This window comes from Pinus tabuliformis, chromosome 3_2, assembly GCF_031772625.1.
Source record: "Pinus tabuliformis cultivar Carrire ecotype Pingquan chromosome 3_2, CPIR1, whole genome shotgun sequence".
Classification (NCBI taxonomy): domain Eukaryota; kingdom Viridiplantae; phylum Streptophyta; class Pinopsida; order Pinales; family Pinaceae; genus Pinus; species Pinus tabuliformis.
In genome coordinates this window covers 981756727-981780460 of record NC_142302.1, presented here as the reverse complement: position 1 = coordinate 981780460, position 23734 = coordinate 981756727, and the positions used below count along the sequence as shown (strand labels likewise).

General features: G+C 38.4%; 2 protein-coding genes across 2 annotated transcripts; one reads left to right on the top strand and one right to left on the bottom strand.

Moving 5' to 3' along the window:
* Window positions 1-2328: 2328 nt before the first annotated feature.
* Window positions 2329-17581, bottom strand: LOC149183902 (protein SRC2-like). Its single transcript, XM_089415138.1, has 2 exons — window positions 17394-17581; window positions 2329-2701 (listed from the first exon to the last, which is right to left on the bottom strand). Exons 1-2 carry the CDS (start codon window positions 17579-17581, stop codon window positions 2329-2331), a joined length of 561 nt encoding a protein of 186 aa, XP_089271264.1.
* Window positions 17582-18254: 673 nt separating this feature from the next.
* On the top strand, window positions 18255-19106 carry LOC149183901 (pyruvate decarboxylase 2-like). The gene is made up of 3 exons (XM_089418810.1): window positions 18255-18367; window positions 18525-18713; window positions 18843-19106. Exons 1-3 carry the CDS (start codon window positions 18263-18265, stop codon window positions 18867-18869), a joined length of 321 nt encoding a protein of 106 aa, XP_089274936.1. The 5' UTR covers window positions 18255-18262; the 3' UTR covers window positions 18870-19106.
* Window positions 19107-23734: the final 4628 nt, after the last annotated feature.

Below are 23734 nucleotides of genomic sequence, written 5' to 3'. Positions count from 1 at the left end.
TTGCTTATAGGAAAAGTCTAAAACACTTTAAACTGTTGTTCTAGATACAACTACTTATCTATGGAATTAGTATTTATCCTTAGATGCTAAATTCTCCAAAACAAAACCCAAACCCTTGTTGATGCCACCATGGTTCTGATATAATGGCACTCATCTTGATGAGGAAAGGTTGAATTTCAGAGGAGATGGCAAGTTACTCTAGCTATCCTAGCCCCCCATCAACATTAAACACTACATCCCTGAGTTAACACCCCAATTGAGGATTTTTAGTAATGCTCTTATTGAAAGGATGAATTGATCTATTTCTAGTTGTGCTTACTACTTGATGAAGGAAAAAATGGATCTATGTTTTAAGTGATCTAAATGAATATCTCTATATTAGAAAATCAACTACCATGCAAATGACATAGATGATGTCCAATAGAAGAAATAGCTTGCAAAAGCTAAATATTATCGTTTTGATTGACACAGGGTGGTATTATCTAACAATATGAATATTTATTGACACATAGATAAATATGTTCTCAACTAATCTAGAAATAATAATATATTTGGTGTAAAGGTTGTGAAATTGTTGAAGCTACAAACTAGTTAGACTTCTCAACAAATTGTAGATTCATCCAATAGTGATCAAGATCAACAATCTACTTCTACAAAGAAGATTAAATGTTGTAAGATCCAATTAGAAATTGTTCACACATTTTCACAAAATGGTTTATCTCTATCATGCATGATGTGAATGGGCTAAAACACAAGCCCACACAATGGTGTAAGAGACCTCATGTGAAATAGAAATGAACCTCAACTAAAAGCACACATGCACCATTATCCAAAAGAAAGAGTCATTAAATTGATAATGTCTAATATCATTTAATTAGATGCAATCAACTACATGTACATGCCATAGTATGAATATTGATTTCCATATATTCATAGGTAATGATTTAGAAATGAATGCAAATTTTGCATGAAGATTTTTAACGAGATTTCTCATGGTATGGCACAAGTTCCATTCTTGCTAGCCCAAGTTTGTTTGTTGTGGTGGAAGTAAAAAATCGAACCACGTGCACCATCATCATATATAAAGAGAGCCACAAAACTTGCAAACAACCCTCATGTTAATTAGAAAGAGGATTTTTTTTGTGTGTTTGTGAACAACAAACCACACACTAGTTGGAAAGAAACAAGAACGCAATCTTGTTGTCAAGGAGCACACATATGCTTGTGAATGAGATTACATGCTACCACATATCCTCAAATCAATCAATGCATAGTGTTATCAAGGATGAGTAACATGTTTTATTTGACATCTATAAATCAGTACTAAAATAGTCCTTTCCTTATATTCAATAATTTTTGTCCATATTGAAAAGTAAGAGGAATAAACAAATTGTGATGCATGAGTGGAGCATTATGATAGTGCAAAAAATATTTTGAAGACATGAATTGGTTATATATGCATTCAACACTTATCATCACATTGATGCAAGGGTTACTTATTTTAACCACATGTGGATTTTCATGCTAAAAATGGATGTCTCCATTGTATACTCAATATGTTCCAAGTCATATTTCAAATTACAGCTTAAATATTTAAATGAGGAAGAGAAAACAAGCCTAAAGTTTTTATATTCTCATTGAAATGAAGAAAATATATTCTCTACAAAAAAAAAAAGGAAGCTTAGATATTCTCATTAAAATGAATAAAATATATTCTTATTTAAAAAGGAGAAAGGAAGCTTAGTTGATATCTTTATATACTATAGCTATTAATAAAACTATTCATTTCTTTTCATTGTGGATGTGCCAAGCTATCTCAAAATAAAAATAAGGGATCTAAGAATAATTGTGCTCATTGATGGGGGTTATTAGTCCCTGCCTGGGACTATAGCGATCGATAGATCGTTGACCGCGCATTAATTCATTCATTGATCATGTTTTTTTTGGCATTATCATCGTTTAACCAATGTTTTAGAACGACAATTTTCGTCTATCAAAATTTTAACGAAGGTTTTTGGCTGGGCAAGAAAGGACCTCTTATTGCAGGCTTCACTTATACGAATGCAAAAATGTGGTGACAAGTTATATTTTATCCAAAGTCTGGAAAATTGTGGTGACAAACATGAAACTTAAGCGCATGCAAAATTTATTATATAGCTGCCACCTCTCACCTCTTAGGCAGCTGGCTACCACCGTCTGCCACCGTTTGCCACCTCTCAGGTAGCTGGCTACCACCGCGTCTCAATTTCTTTCCACCAAACACAATATGAAATTAGTCTTTACCATTTGCGGAGGAAGGTTTCCGGTGAGACTGTTGTTGGATAGGCTTCAGAGCCGAAGTCTGAGAAATGACGGCCTGGGTTGGACATGATTCCTCGTCAAATCTCTGAAATCCACAGCCCCATCAGTTGCAGGGTTGAATCTGTTCATTCTGTGAAGATCCACTCCATCAAGAATCATGATGCCAAGGTTGAGAATGCCCTGAGGGGCGCGTCCAGAAGGACGACGGACCTGCTGTGCCGAGAAGCTCATCCCGCTGGAATCTGGGCTCCCGTAGTCCTTGAGGAAAGTGGAAAGGAAGACCCTCACAGTGCCTACAAGCTTGTCCCTGAGGCCACCCACGCAGTATATCTCCACCATCACAGCAGAGGTTTCACTGCGCAGCAAACGCTCTTCCACTCTGAAAATGACCTTGTCGTTCCTGTTGAAATAATAATTTCAACTGAAGCTTTATTTGCGATGCGATCTATCGCAAATCGCAAATCGCAAACTCACCATGTCACCCTCCGTTATGTGCTGTGTTTTCTGGAAATTGCGATATGTTTTTTTTTGCGATGCGATAATTATCGCATATCGCAGATCGCAAGTTTCACCCTACGCGCGTTATGCACCTGTCTCTTACAATGCGATATGTTTTAGCGATGCGATATTATCGCACATCGATGATCGCTCATCTCTCAACTTGTCTCAGCCTCCCGATAGCCTTCTGCGATGTGATCCAATTGAAGTCAACGATTAAGTACAAGCCTGCAACATGAATTTTACGTGAAGTAAAAGTTACATTATTGACCGCCGGTAAATGTCAGTAAAACAGTAAATGAAATTTACTGTGGGTTGGTAAGTTTTGGTGAAGTTTTTAATTTTATTTCAGTAGGAGTATGGGCTCAAGTAATAGTTGGTAAAAGCATTTAATTTTTATTATTTCTTTTACGGAAGCATGAGAAGTGAAAACGTGAAGTAAGTTCTTATTTTTGATATATATATGTAATGTTTTTTTTTTGTTGTGTTGATGAAAGTGAGAAGAGGGATGAACGCAGCAGCACGTATGAAAATATACACAACAGTGTAAATGTATCGTAAAACATAGCAGTGCATCTGTAACACGCAACAACGAGTGAATGTAAAAGAAAGCCGCAACATTGAAATAGAATACACAGCAGACACAACAGTCTGAATCTTTTGTTTTGTAAATCCCTCTGTGAGAGAGGAAGATCATATTTTGTAACAACAATTGCTTTTATTAATGAATAGAAATCTTTTGTGTGTGAAAACTTTGTCCCCTGCAAATTTTTTTTTTTTAAGTTTCCGCTGTGATAAGATCCTGTGTTTCAAACAGAGTATTTTTCTCTGTTCTGTGATTTTGTTTTTGGAATTTTAACGAAAAAATTCCCAACAGTGGTATCCGAGTGTTGTTCTCTGGTCTTTTGAGTTTGAAATCACCTGAAATTTCCAACAACTGGTATCAGAGCTAGTCCAGGCTCTTTGAAGGGTTCAAAGAAGCTGAAGAAAGGATTCTTACTGCAGCAACTTCTCCAACAGTGTGAAGACTTAGGCAAAAGAATCCAAGGTATTTCTCTTAAATACTTGACTGTATTTTGAAGCATAGTCAAGTAGTGCAAGAATGGTTGGCACCAGCACCAACAATAGCATGGGTATGCAACTCCCATTATTTGATGGTAAAAACTATGACTATTGGGCAATAACAATGAAAGCCTTGTTTGCTTCCCAAGACTTATGGGAAATAGTTGAAGATGGTTTTGAACAACCAGCAGATGAAAATGAGTTTAATGCATTAACTCAGGGAGAGAAGGATCTGTTGAAGAGCTACAAGAAGAAGGATTCAAAAGCCCTTTTCTTCTTGTATCAAGCAGTGCATGGAAGCGTGTTTCCAAGGTTAGCAGCAGCTAAGACATCCAAAGAAGCATGGCAAACTCTTAAAACAGCCTATCAAGGAATGGAGAGAGTGAAGACAACAAAGCTACAGTTGCTGAGGAAAGATTTTGAGAACCTGTGCATGGAGGAGTCAGACAATATTGACTCATTCTTCACTCAAGTAATTGGCCTGGTCACACAAATAAGATCTCATTGTTATAGACATTTTTGTGCCTTACAGCATGAAGCATGAAATGTCGATAATCTGAGGGATCCAAAGTCCCTAAACATGTTGTTCCTACCCCTAGAGGAACAAGGTCAGCAAACCACAGCACTAAAAATCAGTTCTCCACCTGAAAACACTCAAAAAACAAGCTATTTCTGGATCATGTCAGCTGCTCCACTAAACATCTGCGCTGAATGTCAACTGCTCCACTCTGTACCTGCGCTGAATGTCAAAAGCAATGAAGGCTACCTACACTGGGCGAGATTGGCCAAGTGGCACAGTCATTCTGCAAGGTGTCAAATGCCCAGGAAGCTTCCAAAATGACACTTGGATCAGGGAATTCGCCTTGTGATGAGTAAGAGGATCTAGATCTCCAAGTGGAAGCAAGAAACTCCAAGTGGACTCAAGAATTGAAGTATAACTGAAGTGGGAGAGGACACTAGTCAGCTTCATGCTAGCCTCAAGCTGACTCATCCTTTCTCCAAAACTCCTATATATAGAGCTCTCTCATGAGGTCTAGGGGGGCTGGAATTTTGTGCAAGTAAGGAAGTGCTGTTGGTTTGAGTATAGAACTATTGGGTGATTGCTTTGAAGGAGGTGAAGAGGAGATTTCTTTCTGTTGGGAGGTGTTGCTGGATTGGGCCTATTATGGTTGTAACACTCTCAGAACTTTACTTCTTCTATTAATAAAGTATTTGAGGTTCTTCTATATGCATGTGTCTCTATGGTGAATTGATGCTTGTATATTTGATTTATTCTAATCCTTGAATCAGTTATGGATGTATGCTTCTTGTAGTTTCCTTTCTTTGTGTTTTTACAGGATCTTTGTGTAGCTGGGCCGGTGAAAGAGCAAGGAGCTAGGAGCAAGCAACAAAGAGGGAAGAATGGATCAACCATTAGTGGAAGATAACGGTTAGTGGATCCCTTTTCTCTTCTCTCTCTCATCTCATAAAGAAGTAATCTTGAATAGCTTTGCATTCAGTTGTTGCTGAGGTACTATCACCCTTAGAGTGGGATAGGGTCATTCCGTATTGGATACTTTTCCCAACAACAAATTGGCGACTCCGCTGGGGATCGTATCTTGTTGGTTGTTTGTGTTTTTTGCTATTCATTTCATAAACAAAGGGAGTACCGAATCGAACTGTGTTTGAATCATTCAAATACAAAGTAGAGGGCAGCTACTCTAGCTCAGTTTCTGGGCAAGTTTATGACTTGAAGATCTGATCCACAAGGACTCTAATAAGCTCTTAGTGATAGCTTTTCATCCTCCTTGTCATCCCTTAGTGTGTCCTTGACTGATAGCTTCTGATTTGAGCAAAAACTGTGAATTTTTGAGCAATCTGTGACCCGGAAACCACCAGAAACGAAAGTTTCATTCTTCAGTGCAGGCTGTACAAAGGCTGTTTGCATTTCAGCGCAGTTCCCGAAGGGGCTACCTGCGCTGAAGGTCAAACAGGCAGTGTTCCACCTGCGCTGGACGAGTCCTGCCTTGTGCTGCTGGGGTTTCCTGCTGTTTCTTGCCCTGTTTTCACTCTTGTTTTTGCTGTTTGTTACCAGTCAGTGTGCCTATCTGAAACCAACTTTCCTTGTCACTATTCCGCCTCAGTTGTATAAAGAAACTGTGTTTGTTCTTTGTGTATTTCTTGTACATTTACAGTTTCCCATAACGAAAGTGAACTAGTCTTGCTGTGACCTCTTAGATCTAGACCTGTGATAAAGTGTCGTTTTGATCTTAAGAGTTAGTTTGTTTGCTGTTCATAGCTGATTGAGCTTTTACTTTCGTCATATGGTTTGAATTTATATATTTCTAGTGTCGAAACAAGTAAATCTTAAGGTGTCTTTTGATTTTGGACAAGCTTGTTTGCTTTCACTTGAAATTGAATTCAAAATTATACAACAGCTTTCTTTTTGCATTACACCAACATTAAGAAAGAGAAAAGAAATACTTGCATTGTGCATATACATTATGACAGTCTGCATGTTGATTTAGGGAAAAATGCATTAGTGTGTGCTCTATGATCTGTGTGAAAAGGTGTTATCTTTCTTTTCCCTCAGTAGTTAAGGTTTTCAAAGTTGAAAGATTGAAAAGCTTGCTTATCATCTTAGACTGCATTTAGGAGTGTTATCATACATCTCGTGGTGATCCATAAAGGCAAACTGCTAAACAAGATCAACCTTAAAATAAATTGAATTTACATAACAACGCATTGAAACATAACGCAAACACATAGAGGTCTAAGCTAGAGACGTGTTCCGGCGTCGTTAAACGTGATATCTTAGCGTTGAGTGGTTGGGTGATTCCTCCACGGTGAAGCGATAAGTATCAATACGGACTTGTGCTCCCACGTACCGTCGTGTATATATTGGGAGACCCCTATAGGAATAAAGCCTTTATCCAATAGGAAACCGCGTCGGCCGCCCTACTGATCGCAATGCAGTGAACACAGCATTCACAAAGATCGACCACTCGTACCGTAAAACGTATTCTGTGGTTTTGTGAAAAGTTTGGCACACCCTTTGCCTAGAACTCCAGAGCAGTTTCTTTTGGCCTTTTTCAAACTCTATAACTGAAAAAGTCCATCCGAGCATTTGTCACTTCGGGCTCGTTAAAACATCGAAGGAGACTAGAGTCATCTTTAGCTTTTTCTCGACTCTTAAAAAGTGAAAAAGAAAGTTGTGTCTAAGCGTCGTTATAAAATTTATTTTAAACGGAACATAATCACCTCCTATTCTTGCGTTGATCTTAAGTTGAGAACATGGAACGCCCCAACCAAGGAACTCCACATGATGGAAATCCTAGTCCATTCTCCTCTTGGGGAGAAGTTGGTGCGCCCCACATGTCCACATTGTCGCTTCCAGGACTGACAATTGGCCTGCCTATTTGGCTTTTCTCAACTAATGTAGTTCAGACCACCATGGTTCCTGAACAGTCGAGTCAACAGTTAGATCAGTCTAGAGCTGCCCACCAGCCTTCTACTTCTTATAACTCTTCCTCCAATCCTTCATCTTCGCAGGGTAGAGTCGGCAAAAGCCAAGCTCCCATGGAGAAGAAGGAGAAGAAGAAGAAGGAGCCTAAGGCGACTGGGGGCAAGCAAAAGACATCTGACAAAAACCCACACACAGCACAGACCGGGCCTAAATCGCCATGTGTCATATGTAGAGGAGACCACTTCCATAGAGATTGTCCCTGTATTTCCCGGATACTAAGGGACTGGTCCCCTCGGTTGCACAATTCGGGCGTCAACCTCTGATAGTCAGGTTGAGTGCTTACCGTCAACCAGCGAAAGTGAAGGTTCAAGACGAAGAGGGGGAGCAAGATCCCCCTGCAAACTGTGTGAAGGCGATCACGCCATCCACCGTTGTCCCTTCTTAGATGAAGCGAAGAGAGTTTTGAAAGATCGTCCGGTTTCACCGGTAATACTTCCTCCTGGATACAAAAAACTCGTGCCGAGTCCTTCGTTGGTTGAAAATACAGCTGGCCTGCTCAAGTGGTCAGCTGAAGCGTCAGTCATTGAAAATGAACCTACTGAATCCAGACCAGACGAAAGTCTAAAGGTCGATACGGCAGTTGACCCGGTTCTTCCTTCGGAGGTTTCATCCTCAAATGACACCGTCACTGAAGATTCATCATCAAATGACACCCTCACTGAAGAGAATAAGGATGACACCATCCAGATTCTTTTCATCAACACAGATTCTGATGAGCATCAGGGCAATGCGCCCATTCCTTTATCGCAGGAAGGAACATCGTCAGGATCATATCCGGCCGTGTATTCAGTCCCACCACCAAGCAACCTGGTTGTGTCCTTTGATTGGAACCAACTAGGCAGACCCCGGTTACCAGCCAGTATACCATTCAGAATCATAGTCCAAATTTATAGAATGGTGATGGCTGGAACTATCATTGATGAAGGGGCATCTGTGAGTATCCTTTCCTCTATTGCTTGGAAAGCACTGGGTTCCCCAGAGCTTTTGCCTGAGATAAGAAATCTCTCGGGTTTTGATAAAGGAACCAGTCGACCGTTAGGGATCCTCCCCAATGTGCCTGTTACATTGAAAGGGAAGACCGTTCAAATGAACGTGATGGTCGTTCAAGGACCATTGGATTATAACCTACTCCTTGGACGAGACTATATATATTGCATGGGAGCTATAGTCTCCTCACTCTTTAGAGTAATGTGTTTTCCACACGAAGGAAGAATGGTCAAGCTCGTAGACCAACTTTCATTTCCGGGATCACGCATCGCAAATAGTCAAATACCAACCTTGAATGGTCTATTCACCCAAGAAATGTCTCCACCCCCAGTCCTCCTTCCCGATGAATGCGAGTGATTCGAAAAGATGGGACTGGAACCCAGGGAGCATGCATCCTGGTCTGCTTCGGGCAGAGGAAACCCTGGGTATAAGGTAGAATTTCCACGAAAGAATATGACTAGTCCGTACCCCATCCGAAAAAGGAAGAGAGGGTTGTTCTAGAATAAGATTCTTTTGTCAAAGTTATGTGTTTGATGATTTCTAGTCATTCACCTTTGTCTAAATAGGTAGGCAATACCAAAGAAAGAGATTCCTTTGCGGCAGCAAATTGTAACCATCTTTGGGTAAAAGGCAAGCCTCACCCATTAAAACAAATGTTTTAAAGGATAAGTAGGGGCAGCCTCCAAAGAAAGAGATTCCTTTTCTGCAACAAATTGTAACCATCTTTGAGTAACCTAATGATAGACATCGCCGAAGAAAGAGTTTCATTTGCGGCAGCAAATAAAACCATTCTTTGGGTAACCAGAAAGAGGCAAGCCTCCCTCAATAACATTAATGTTTTTTCTTTGAGTAGTGTTCTTCTCTTGTCGCAAGTAGCTGCTCTCTTGTCGCAAGTAGCTGTTCTCTTACGATCTTGCAAAGGATCTGTTAAAAGTTGGGCCGACGGGAAGACAAGTACCGCGTAAGACCCGTTAAAAATAACGAGAAGACAAGTATCGTTAACATTAGACTAGCAAGACGACAAGTAGCTGTGAACACCCAAAGAAAAACAAAGGTGGAGGAGAGGAGGGACAGCCTTGAAATTACATCTTATACCTGGGGGCATGCAAACCTTTTGGAGTGCAAGCAAAGAGTGGTTATTTATCTGTTTTTTGGATTAGCCGTTTCCGAACTTACATAAAGAAAGGATGTGGGGGAAAGGTCAAAATTTGCCAAATGAGGAGCATAGCTTCGTGAGATAAAGCTCCATAAAAAATAGCTATCTCACAGGAGACGTTTCTTATCTTATGACTGGTATATCGAGCAGTTTTATCGCGGAATTTATGCTCGTTAAAAAATAGAAAAGCGAGATCCGAGCAGTTTTAGCGTCATAGTTCATGCTCGTTAAAAAATAAACATAAGCTTTTGAGCAAGTTTAAGCTCGTTAAAAAATGAACTTCCCGGTAAATAACCATTAAGAATATACCCTGATCAACCATAAAAAGACCTTGGTCGTGTTTTGCTGCAGCCATCACCTCCACCGTTCATTTGGCCGATCGTTTACCTCCATATGATTGTTTACCCATTTTGAGGAACAGCTGCGAAGAGTGATTTCACTTAGCCATCCTTGTGACACTGCCGTGATTGGAAAATTCCAACTTGTACCTGGAATCTGCTGCTATCCCTGTTTATCACTCGTTCCTCAAAAGACGAGTCTTCTTTGAGCTCTTTTCTCCTGACTCGTAAAATATGAAAAGTTTGCTGAGTTTTGGCCTTCCAGCTCGTTAAAGTGACCGGAAGAGCTATCCCTCCTCTAGATTTTAATCTTTTTGGACCTGAGGGATTATTACACAAAAAGGTCGAGCGCTTGTTTTATTCGGCTAGTTAAAGTAATCGAAAACTCATCCCTTCTGTATTGTTTTATACTTTTTCGGACTTAAGGGATTAGATGACGAAAAAGGAATTTTGGAGTTAACTTTCTGTACCTTTTCAGACTCTCTAAAAATGAAAAGGACCGAGTTTTCCTTGTCGTTAGACTCGTTAAAATTATTAAATAGCGACAAACTTGTCTTTAGACGAGAACGAGTTTCCCTATCGCTAGGCTCGTTAAAACATAGCGATGGGCTTGCCCGAAGGGCAAGTTATAGAACAAGCATATGTTATCCTCCTCAATCTTGACAAAAATAAAGAGGTACTGGTCAGAAATGACTGGGGAAAAATTGGGAGAACCTCAAAGCTTTAATGGTAGCAAGTCGCTCTTGAACATGACACTTTGTCCTCTGTATCACATCGGGTTGGGTTGTTTCATTCACCGGTCTCATCACCATGGTCCTCGCCAAACCATCCACATTTGGGGTAATGCTACCGATCCATCACATCAGTGTCGTTATATGTTCAAGAGATGTGTTCCGAAAGAGTCAACCGTGTCCCATCCACTGCCATACATTATCCTTCATCCACCCATGATCGCCACCCTGAATCATATTTCACAGATTGTTTTCACCTCCACTAAAATCATTAACTCTGTTCCGTGTCACTGATGTGGGATTCATTAAGGCCCTCCTTTGACGGATCGCTTCTTGTCGACTTCAGCTCATTATCCAAGAAGTTGATCTAGGAACAACCCCCCAGTACTTTGAAGCTTGCATGCCTCAATGGCAAGTTTCTCACTTCCGGCGACAGGTATACATCAATGACCTTCGACCAGAAGATTTTGCGTGGTGTTCGACGCCAAGTCCTTTATTCACACCACGTGAATTGTACTGCAGTACCTTGAGGGTCATTGTCATTATTGATGATTCCTCTTGCGCTTGTTAACGGTTTACATTATTGACCGGTAATCAAGCGATGTCTTTCCATGTTCGACTTCAGCGCAATTCTCACATGGATCGACTTGTACTTAGAGTGAAGATCGAACGAGTTTGAAGACCCCGGATCTAGTTTCATCCATCTGGGCTGCGATATATATATTCAGGATATAAAGACATTTGTTATGTACATCATTGCAGCAGATGATCATCCTACTCAAAGGATTATAATTTCAGCAGAGAATTATCAGTCTACCACCAGACGATCGTTTGTTCTATGTACCAAAATGAATTTATAAAGCTGAGCATGGGAATGCCCGCCTCAGCTAGATCATGAAAGCAGAATGAAAAATAATGTATTGTATTGTATTTTATTACAGGGCACCTCTCAGCGATTGAATGAACTTCGAATCCTCCTGATAAAGCATTTCACCCGATAAACGACCTCATACTTTAGGGGGCAACTGTTATAGACATTTTTGTGCCTTACAGCATGAAGCATGAAATGTCGATAATCTGAGGGATCCAAAGTCCCTAAACATGTTGTTCCTACCCCTAGAGGAACAAGGTCAGCAAACCACAGCACTAAAAATCAGTTCTCCACCTGAAAACACTCAAAAACAAGCTATTTCTGGATCATGTCAGCTGCTCCACTGAACATGTGCGCTGAATGTCAACTGCTCCACTCTGTACCTGTGCTGAATGTCAAAAGCAATGAAGGCTACCTACACTGGGCGAGATTGGCCAAGTGGCACAGTCATTCTGCAAGGTGTCAAATGCCCAGGAAGCTTCCAAAATGACACTTGGATCAGGGAATTCGCCTTGTGATGAGTAAGAGGATCTAGATCTCCAAGTGGAAGCAAGAAACTCCAAGTGGACTCAAGAACTGAAGTATAACTGAAGTGGGAGAGGACACTAGTCAGCTTCATGCCAGCCTCAAGCTGACTCATCCTTTCTCCAAAACTCCTATATATAGAGCTCTCTCATGAGGTCTAGGGGGGCTGGAATTTTGTGCAAGTAAGGAAGTGTTGTTGGTTTGAGTATAGAACTATTGGGTGATTGCTTTGAAGGAGGTGAAGAGGAGATTTCTTTCTGCTGGGAGGTGTTGCTGGATTGGGCCTATTATGGTTGTAACACTCTCAGAACTTTACTTCTTCTATTAATAAAGTATTTGAGGTTCTTCTATATGCATGTGTCTCTATGGTGAATTGATGCTTGTATATTTGATTTATTCTAATCCTTGAATCAGTTATGGATGTATGCTTCTTGTAGTTTCCTTTCTTTGTGCTTTTACAGGATCTTTGTGTAGCTGGGTCGGTGAAAGAGCAAGGAGCTAGGAGCAAGCAGCAAAGAGGGAAGACTGGATCAACCATTAGCGGAAGATAACGGTTAGTGGATCCCTTTTCTCTTCTCTCTCTCATCTCATAAAGAAGTAATCTTGAATAGCTTTGCATTCAGTTGTTGCTGAGGTACTATCACCCTTAGAGTGGGATAGGGTCATTCCGTATTGGATACTTTTCCCAACAACACTCATGGAGAGATACTTGAAGAAAGGAGGATTGTGGAGAAACTATTGAGGTGCCTACCCTCAAGGTTCCATGTAATTGTCACCACCATAGAAGAGACAAAGGATCTCTCAAACTTTTCAGTTGATGAGCTTCATGCATCACTGATCACACATGAGAAAAGGTTGAGTAGAAATGAAAACTCATCTCTAGAGAAAGCCTTCAAGACCCAGATGTCCTTTGGAAGAGGAAGAGGTCAAGGTAGAGGAAACAAGAGAGGAAGAGGCAGAAGCCAGAACAGAGGTGGAAGGAACAGTCCAACGAATGCTCAAGGAAGAGGCAGTAATCCAAATCAGAACCAAGGTCAAGGCAGCAGCCAACAAGGAGGACAACATCATGCTCAAGGACAAAGGTATGAAAAACCCAATGTCCAATGTTATTATTGTAAAAAATATGGGCATTATGCCAGTGAATGTAGGAAGAAGCAGCATGATGTGAATAATAGATCTAATGCAAATATTACTAGAGAAAATGTCAGCCAAGATAATGTATTGTTAGCTTGTAACATGGCTGAAACAAATAGTGAAGATATATGGTTTCTAGACTCCGGTTGCAGCAACCATATGACAGGAAACTTAGCCCTGTTTTCTGCTTTAGATCAAAGTGTGAAGTCACAAGTCACACTTGGGACTGATAGCAAAATTTCTGTTATGGGTAAAGGAGAAGTTAAAATATTTACAAAGCAAGGTGAAAGGAAAACCATAGCAGATGTCTACTATGTCCCTGGAATGAAATGTAACCTCTTGAGTATTGGACAACTTGTTCAAAAGGGTTACAATGTTTTCTTTGAGAATGATGTATGCACCATCATGGATATTGCACCCAGCAAAAGATGTATTGCTGAAGTGAGGATGACAAGGAACAGAATGTTCCCTCTCAGAATAAGAGCAGATTTGAAAAACAAAGAAGAAATTGCAGCAGTTACCCAAGAGGCTTTCCAAAGCCAACCAAAAGATGAAAATTGGTTGTGGCACTTGAGATTTGGGCATCTCAACTTTGGAGGTCTTAACTTGTTGAGCAGAAAAGGAATGGTAAGAGGATTACCATTGATAGAGAAACCGAACAACCTTTGTGAAGGCTGCATATTGGGAAAACAACACAGAGAAAGTTTTCCAAGCGGGAAAAGCATAAGGGCAAAAGCACCCTTAGAGATTGTCCACTCAGATTTATGTGGACCAATGCAAAATCAATCTTTAGCAGGCAACGAATATTTTTTAACATTTATTGATGATTTTACAAGAAAAACTTGGGTTTATTTCTTGAAGAATAAAAGTGAAGTGTTTGAAAAATTCTGAAATTTCAAAGCACTCGTGGAAAATCAAAGTGGGTTGCGCATCAAAGTTTTGAGAACATACAGAGGAGGTGAGTATATCTCCAAGGAATTCCTATGGTTTTGCATAGAAAATGGAATTCATAAACAATTTACAGCTAGGTACACCCCACAGCAAAATGGAGTTGCTGAAAGGAAGAACAGGACCATTATGGATATGGCAAGGAGCATGTTGAAGGTAAAGCATTTGCCAAATGATTATTGGGTTGAAGCCGTAAACTGTGTTGTATATATCTTGAATAGGTGTCCTACAAAAGCTGTGATGAACAAAGTGCCAGAAGAAGCATGGAGTGGGAGAAAGCAAGGAGTCACCCACATGAAAATTTTTGGATGTGTGGCCTATGCACACATTCCTGATCAGCTAAGGAGGAAGTTGGACAGCAAAGGGGAGAAATGTATCTTCATCGGATACAGTGAGGAATCCAAGGCTTACAGGTTGTATATCCCATCCACCAAGAAGTTCTTTGTGAGCAGAGATGTTCAGTTTATTGAGGAGGAAGCTTGGGATGGAAGCATAGAGAAAACAGTGAATGTTAAAAACTGTTTGTCTCATGATGAAGATGATGAAGAGATGGCTGAAATGCATCCCCAAACAGCAGCGCCAACCCAAGGACAACAAGGAACACCTTTGAGGATAAATGAAAGTGGTTCTCCAAGCACACCACAAGGAGGAAATTCAAGTGCGTCCTCAAGCACTTGCACACCAAATGAAAGAGGTAAGAAGTTCAGAAACTTGAGTGACATTTATAATGAAGGAATGAATTCTTTGTTTGCATTATATTGTCATGTTGATGATCCTATTCATTTCGAAGAGGCAATTAAAGACAAGAAATGGATAGAAGCTATGGATGAGGAGATGAATGCCATAGAAAGAAACAAGACATGGGATTTGGTTGAGCTACCAAAAGGTAAAGAAGTCATTGGAGTTAAATGGGTCTATAAGACCAAGTGCAATGCTGAAGGAAAAATTGAAAGACACAAGGCAAGACTTGTTGTCAAGGGATACAAGCAGCAGTATGGGAGAGATTATGAGGAAACTTTCACACCGGTTGCAAGAATGGAAACCGTGAGAGCAGTGCTGTCCATAGCAGCACAAAACAAATGGAAAGTTTACCAAATGGATGTGAAGTCGGCATTCCTAAACGGAGTGTTAAAGGAGGAGGTTTACATTGAACAACCACTAGGCTATGATAAGAAAGGCCAAGAGCACAAAGTGTGCAGATTGAAGAAAGCTCTTTATGGGCTGAAGCAAGCTCCAAGAGCGTGGTACAGTAGGATAGATTCCTATCTACTGGAAAATGAATTTGACAAATGTGAGGGAGAACCCACCGTCTACATCAAAGAAAAGGATGGTAAGATTTTAATTGTTGTCTTGTATGTTGATGATGTGATTTTTACAGGTAATGATGACTACCTCATTGAAAATTTTAAATCAGTCATGAAAGAAGAATTTGAGATGACTGACATGGGTTTGCTGAGATACTTCTTAGGAATAGAAGTAGATCAAAATGAAAATGGGATTTTTATCTCTCAAGCAAGATATGTAAATGAAGTGTTGGAAAGATTCCACATGCAAGAGTGCAAGGCAGCAATCACTCCCACGGTAATGGGATTAAAACTCAGCAAAGAGGACAACAGCAAGGATTTTGATCCTAGCTTGTACAAGAGCATAGTTGGTAGCCTTATGTATTTAACTGCAACTAGGCCAGATATAATGCATGCTGTTAGTTTAATTTCCAGATTCATGGAGAAGCCAAAAGAAGCACATTGGCAGGCAGCAAAAAGAATTCTGAGGTATGTCAAAGGTACAAAAAGATTTGGCATTTTATATACTTTTTCAGAAAATTCAGATTTAGTTGGCTACACCGATAGCGATTGGGCTGGAAGTGTGGATGATCGGAAAAGCACATCCGGTTACGTTTTTCACATGGGTTCAGGAGCAATTTCATGGGCGTCCAAGAAACAGCCAATCGTGGCGTTGTCTACAGCAGAAGCAGAGTACGTGGCAGCTACAACAGCAACGTGTCAAGCGGTTTGGATGAGGAGACTGTTAAGAAGTTTATGCCAAGAGCAGGCAACAGCAACGGTGATTTTTTGTGACAATAGCTCAGCTATTGCGTTGTCCAAGAATTCTGTGTTTCACAAGCGAACGAAACACATTGATACAAGGTTCCATTACATCAGAGAATTGGTGAACAATGGAGAAATTGTTTTACAACATTGCAGAACTCAGGAACAGGTTGCAGACATTCTGACAAAGCCATTGGACCAGAAAAGCTTTGAATTTTTGAGGAAATGTCTGGGTATGATTGATAACCCAGCAGTTGAAATTAAAGGGGAGTGTTGAAATAATAATTTCAACTGAAGCTTTATTTGCGATGCGATCTATCGCAAATCGCAAATCGCAAACTCACCATGTCACCCTCTGTTATGTGCTGTGTTTTCTGGCAATTGCGATATGTTTTTTTTGCGATGCGATAATTATCGCATATCGCAGATCGCAAGTTTCACCCTACGCGCGTTATGCACCTGTCTCTTACAATGCGATATGTTTTAGCGATGCGATATTATCGCACATCGCTGATCGCTCATCTCTCAACTTGTCTCAGCCTCCCGATAGCCTTCTGCGATGCGATCCAATTGAAGTCAACGATTAAGTACAGGCCTGCAGCATGAATTTTACGTGAAGTAAAAGTTACATTATTGACCACCGGTAAATGTCAGTAAAACAGTAAATGCAATTTACTGTGAGTTGGTAAGTTTTGGTGAAGTTTTTAATTTTATTTCAGCGGGAGTATGGGCTCAAGTAATAGTTGGTAAAAGCATTTAATTTTTATTAGTTCTTTTATGGAAGCATGAGAAGTGAAAACGTGAAGTAAGTTCTTATTGTTGATATATATATGTAATGTTTTTTTTTGTTGTGTTGATGAAAGTGAGAAGATGGATGAACGCAGCAACGCGTATGAAAATATACACAGTAGTGTAAATGTATCGTAATGCACAACAGTGCATCTGTAACACGCAACAGCGAGTGAATGTAAAAGAAAGCCGCAACAGTGAAATAGAATACACAGCAGACACAACAGTCTGAATCTTTTGTTTTGTAAATCCCTCTCTGAGAGAGGAAGATCATATTTTGTAACAACAGTTGCTTTTATTAATGAATAGAAATCTTTTGTGTGTGAAAACTTTGTCCCCTGCAAATATTTTTTTTTTTTAAGTTTCCGCTATGATAAGATCCTGTGTTTCAAATAGAGTATTGTTCTTTGTTCTGTGATTTTGTTTTTGGAATTTTACCAGAAAAATTCCCAACAGTGGTATCAGAGCGTTGTTCTCTGGTATTTTGAGTTTGAAATCACCTGAAATTTCCAACAGTTCCAGGTAGGGTTTGCGCCACCTGTTCTGTTAATTTGTGTCGCACTTTTTTCTCAAAATTGATCCAGACAACACAGTAGGTCTGCATCTCCTTCATGCCAAAAAGATGCATCTCCTTGAGATCTTGAGCCGAGATGATGTTAAGCTCCAGCTGTGTGTAAGCTTCCGCCATGATGTGAATGAATATTTAGAGATCACGCTGATTGAAATTACAGAAGAACACCATGCATGAAATCTTCTGAAATCTAAGACGATTGAAATATAATCATTCATATATTTTCTATTTATACGATGTATATTTTCAATTAATACCAATTCCGTATATTGCTAAATGATATATACAATGAATATATCCCCTGTAACTAATGAAACATGAACAAGCAGATCGTAAAGTTACCTGGCTGAGTGGTGAGGTATATTTATTTATTTCTCTGTTCGAGCTTAGAGATCGAGTTCGTAATCCTTACTGTCTGCTTTAAACGGGCGTTTTTGGGTATTAATTAATAATATACCAAAATTTGGGTATTGATTAAAAATATATACAATGAATATACACTCTAGAAGGAATGAAACATGGGAGAGTGGCAGCAATGAGTGATGAAAGAGAAATGTTTGTTCTCTGATGAGAGGGACCTACTATTATGCTGCTCTATTTGTCACTCTCATGGTGCTCTGTTCGCAAGTATATTTGTCTCTATATTTGCATCTGTTTGCTCGTTGAGCTAAATGTATGTTTGGCAGGTATGAGTTCCAAATGCAGTATGGATCGATAGGCTGGTCTGTAGGAGCAACACTGGGTTTGCAGTTGTTTGCTCGTTGAGCTAAATGTATGTTTTGCAGGTATGAGTTCCAAATGCAGTATGGATCGATAGGCTGGTCTGTAGGAGCAACACTGGGATATGATCAAGCAACGCTAGAGAAGTGTTTAATATCATGCATTGGTGATGGAAGCTTTCAGGTGCAGATGCAAGGATTTTTATATAAAATTCTATAATATTTTATTTAATGAATAACAATGAATCTGTATTTGAAATATTAAATTCCTTCGGGTTATCTATTTTGTCCAAAAATCAGTAAGTTTTTATTCTTATATGTATTCTTCCTTATTTCAACAGGTGACAGTCCAGGATGTGTCTACTATGATTCGAAATGGGCAGAATCCTATCATTTTTCTGATTAATAATGGAGGATATACTATAGAAGTTGAAATACATGATGGCTCATACAATGTCATAAAGAATTGGAACTACACCGGTTTAGTAGATGCCATTCATAACGGTGAAGGGAAATGCTGGACTGCCAAGGTATTTTTTTACATTATTGTAGACTTTGGGACTTACCTTTAGTTGGTCAAAACTCTGTATCAGATTGGTGATCTTAATCTACTCCTCTCTTTTTGATTCTTATCATGGCAGTTTTGTTGTTATTGTCAGCTTTTCATCGTTTTTTCTCAGCCCTAGACGGAAGACGGAAGAACAAAGATATATGCAGAGAAATTCAAACAGTTTCAAAGAGAGATACCCAAAAATTTTGCCAAATACGTAACAATTGGTGGAGTTTGCTTTGGGTTGGAATCTATAATTATATCAAAATATTTTCCTGATCAACAATTGTTGACCAACATTTTGACCAGAATCTTGGTCCCATCCAAACGTTTCTGGACCTCGATCTCAATAGACCGATATTTTTTCCTTTTGATACAGAAGGTACCATTTATTTTTTCAATGAGAATAACAATTCTATGATCTGTCAGTTTCTTGCTTTTGAGCTCATCTATTGCTCTTCCCTAAATAGTTTGTCTACAATTATACGTTTATGAGAATCTCATGTGCACAATATCCTTCCTGATGGATCTACATAAATGCATAGGCATACAATACTACTTTTTGTGACGAGTGTCTGCTATTAATGGGTGGCTATTATAACTGGATTATCTATTACGACTCATGAATGTTGAAATTATTGTTTTCTTTAAAACACTTAAAGAGTGGATTTATGAGTTTTCCATGTAAGTACACTTTTTATAGAGTCAGAATATGTCAAATTTTTGTGACAGAAAGCGTTGAAAAAAGATAACGTAACATTCATTTTATTAGTTGTTGTGGCTATGGCTATCAAAAAATTAAGAGAATGACATTTTTAACATTGGAAACTTATTTTTCATGCTACAATATGAGTAGTTCTGATTTTTTTTTTAATAGAAAGGAGGGCGTGCAATCGAATGTCCAGGTGGAGCCGGTGTAGTCGGAGCTAGGATTTCATTAAGAAATGGAGGACCAAGGCCCGACCCCGGCCTCAAGTCGGTTCTGACCTCCCGACTGCTCCAATGAGACACACTGCTCCAATATTAATAATTTATTCCCGAGGGTCTCTTGATTCTCAAATTCCGGGCTTTTGGTAAACGTCCTTAGCGTTTTATATAAATAAAATTTGCATTTGGATGGGTTTAGAAGATATATCTAGATGGGGTCCTAAAGTATTTTTTCCATAGGTACATTTTTGAATTCGTAATTGTCGCGTAGCCTTTGATTTTGCCTGGGCAGCTTCATATGAAAGGAAAGATCTTTATTACACAGAAGGTACCATTTATTCTTTCAATGAGAAAAGAAATTCTGTGACATGTCAGTTTCTTTTTTTTGAGCTCATCTATTTCTCTTCCTTAAATAGTTTGTCTACAATCATATGTCTATAAGAATCTCATGGATCTACACGAACGCATAGGAATACAATACTACCTTTTGTGATGAGTGGTTGCTATTAATGGGTGGCCATTATCACTGGATTATCAGTTATGAGTCATGACTGTTGAAATTACTGTTTTAGTTAAAATACTTAAAGAGTGAATATATGAGTTTGCCATGTAGAAGTACGCTTTTTATAGAATCGGAAGATGTCACATTATCACTGGATTATTAGTTATGAGTCATCACTGTTGAAATTACTGTTTTATTTAAAATACTTAAAGAGTGAATATATACACAATATGAAATTAGTCTTTACCATCTGCAGAGGAGGAAGGTTTCCGGTGAGACTGTTGTTGGATAGGCTTCAGAGCCGAAGTCTACAATGGCAGGAGTGGCAGCAATGCAATGGCAGGAGTGGCAGCAATGAGTGATGAAAGAGAAATGTTTGTTCTCTGATGAGAGGGACCTACTATTATGCTGCTCTATTTGTCACTCTCATGGTGCTCTGTTCGCAAGTATATTTGTCTCTATATTTGCAGTTGTTTGCTCGTTGAGCTAAATGTATGTTTGGCAGGTATGAGTTCCAAATGTAGTATGGATCGATAGGCTGGTCTGTAGGAGCAACACTGGGATATGCTCAAGCAATGCCAGAGAAGCGTTTAATATCATGCATTGGTGATGGAAGCTTTCAGGTGCAGATGCAAGGATTTTTATATAAAATTCTGTAATATTTTATTTAATGAATAACAATGAATCTGTATTTGAAATATTAAATTCCTTCGGGTTATCTATTTTGTCCAAAAATCAGTAAGTTTTTATCCCTAAATGTATTCTTCCTTATTTCAATAGGTGACAGTCCAGGATGTGTCTACTATGATTCGAAATGGGCAGAATCCTATCATTTTTCTGATTAATAATGGAGGATATACTATAGAAGTTGAAATACATGATGGCCCATACAATGTCATAAAGAATTGGAACTACACCGGTTTAGTAGATGCCATTCATAACGATGAAGGAAAATGCTGGACTGCCAAGGTATTTTTTTACATTATTGTAGACTTTGGGACTTACCTTTAGTTGGTCAAAACTCTGTATCAGATTGGTGATGTTAATCTACTCCTCTCTTTTTGATTCTTATCATGGCAGTTTTGTTGTTATTTCAACGAACATTAACAGAGTTTATTGATTAGCAAGGAGATGAAAATCGGGCGTGCTGGTTCTCGCTGAAACTTATCCCAAATAAAACATTAATGGAAGACTTCCACACGTAGTCCGATGAACGGGCCCCAAGATTGATGTTTTCCTTATCTATATGCCTCTTTGAAATCTAGAGATGCATGAAATGTTCCATATCTGCAATTCTTCCATATCTGCATGCCTCTTGTAAATCTGGAGAAGCCCCTGTCTGGTAACAGAAGAAATGAAATGGGGAATTGGCATTGGCCAGTAATTTCGTTTTGGACAATTCGTTCCAATTAGTACTTGCCAACGGCAACAATTGTCACACACTTGCAAGCTAATTTTTCGGTTATATAGGCAGGGACTACCGGCTGCATGCAACACTTGTTTTCTCATATGCTTATAATATTTTATGTCTAGTTTTTATACTCAAAACATATTTTCAAATTTTCATTTAAGTATCATACACATGAAGTAACAAGAGATAAAAATATTGATCATCTAAAGCATGTACAAAGAGAGCTAAGAGTTCTTCATTGAGAAATTTCAAAAATTCAAAGATCATAACCATATATGGTTTATGTAAAATATACTTCAATTGATCCATGACAAAATAATGTAGGTGTCTTTTTAGGCCTTGATTTTGTTCAAAGTAATTGAATTGAAATGTAAATATCCATTGTTAAACAAATTTACTGAATTGTAAAAGACTCAAGTTTAAACCATTTCAAAGTTAATTTTGGAAATTGTTATAAAGAACTGCCCACAATTGAATATGAAGGTCATTTTCAGAATATAATCATTGCAAAATTACACTTTTGGGTGCATGAACAATATTAGCTCTACACCCTAATGTTGATAATTAACAAGCAAGCATGATAAAGCAAGTGCAAGCAAACGAGTACAAGTGAGTGTGACAAGTGGAAAATCTAAAATGGGTAAAGGAGGAAGGAATTTGCAAAATGTCAAATTAGATAATTAAAAGACTTCTTATATGGATTGGATAATCAAGGTGTTGATCTTCACAAGCAAATTGATTTCAAGGACATTTATTGAAGCACATAAACTAAATTGAATAGAGAAGGATAAGAAAATTGAGAACATGGTTGATGCAACATGTGTAACATATGACCTCATAAAAATGATGGACATTATTTGTGATACAAATGACCTGATATTTGATACAAATACAAAAAAAGATATGGTTAATGCTTCCTTAACTAGTCAGGAGAAGGAAACATTTAGTGGACCAATGAAGGAAATTTTTGTTGAAGATGAGTCACAAACATAAGTATAGTGTGAGCAAGTTAGTGGTAAATGTGAATTTCAAAAATATCAAAATGATATTTCCAATATGATTACTAGATCTTGGGAATAAAAACAAGTCAACAAAAATTGACATGCTTAGGATATGACAAAGGAAACAACTTATATATCACAAATACTCCAAATAGGTTCAATTTATAAGACAAAATTTTAGGACTTCAAAACTTAATGAAGAAGTTAAGAATGTTGATGATATAAATGATGATAAAAACACTAGGAAAATTCTTGATAAATGGGCCAAAGTGTTTTGACCTCTGTCCTGGTGTTCATTGTTGGAAAACAAATTATCATTCAGATAAGTGTCTAAAGATGAAGGCTAGAAAGGAAATAGTTCATTATTATTGGATATGTTCTTTGTGATGGAATCAACAAGTTAAGAAGTTGCATAAGTCTTACCATCTAGTTCAGACATAGGTAAAGATACATTTTAATAGAGAAATCACAATATTAGAAAGATTTCAAATAGTTGTTCTTGTTGAAGATTTTGGGCATGATTAGAGCCTATTTCTATATCTTTTTTAATTGAAACATGAGTCAAAAGAATGGTGCATTGTACATATTAAGGGGGTACTACAATGATGAAATAAAAATGGTTAGTGGTCAACCAAAACCAATAGATTAATCAAATCAAAATTGACAGCCAACAAACCACTAGATTTATTGATGAACCATTGAAGAAAAAAAGAATCCAAAAGATCAAGTGTAGATCCCTTTAGTAAAATTTTCAGCTTGCACCTTATAAGGAAGGGTATTAATGATGATATCAAGCTTCAAGTTTCAAATTCCTATAACTCAAAATTGAATCAACATTGGGGAATTCGAGCATGGTGACTAGTCTCATCAACATATATCTACAATTAAATTCAATTATTCATTTAGATGTTGGTTTGACACCTAATAATGTCCAAATTCAATGAGTGTTGCATTTATCCTATTTTTCCACTAACAGGAAAATGGTGATCTTATTTGTTCATCAATTAGTATGGGAATGTTCGAACATGACAAATTTTCACTTCCAAAATTTCTACTCTTTTTCAAAGTTAATTTTAGATGAACTATTCATCATCCAGATTTGATATTTTTCAAGCATATCTTCATCGAAGCTAAATTTATAAGTTTCGTATTGAATATAA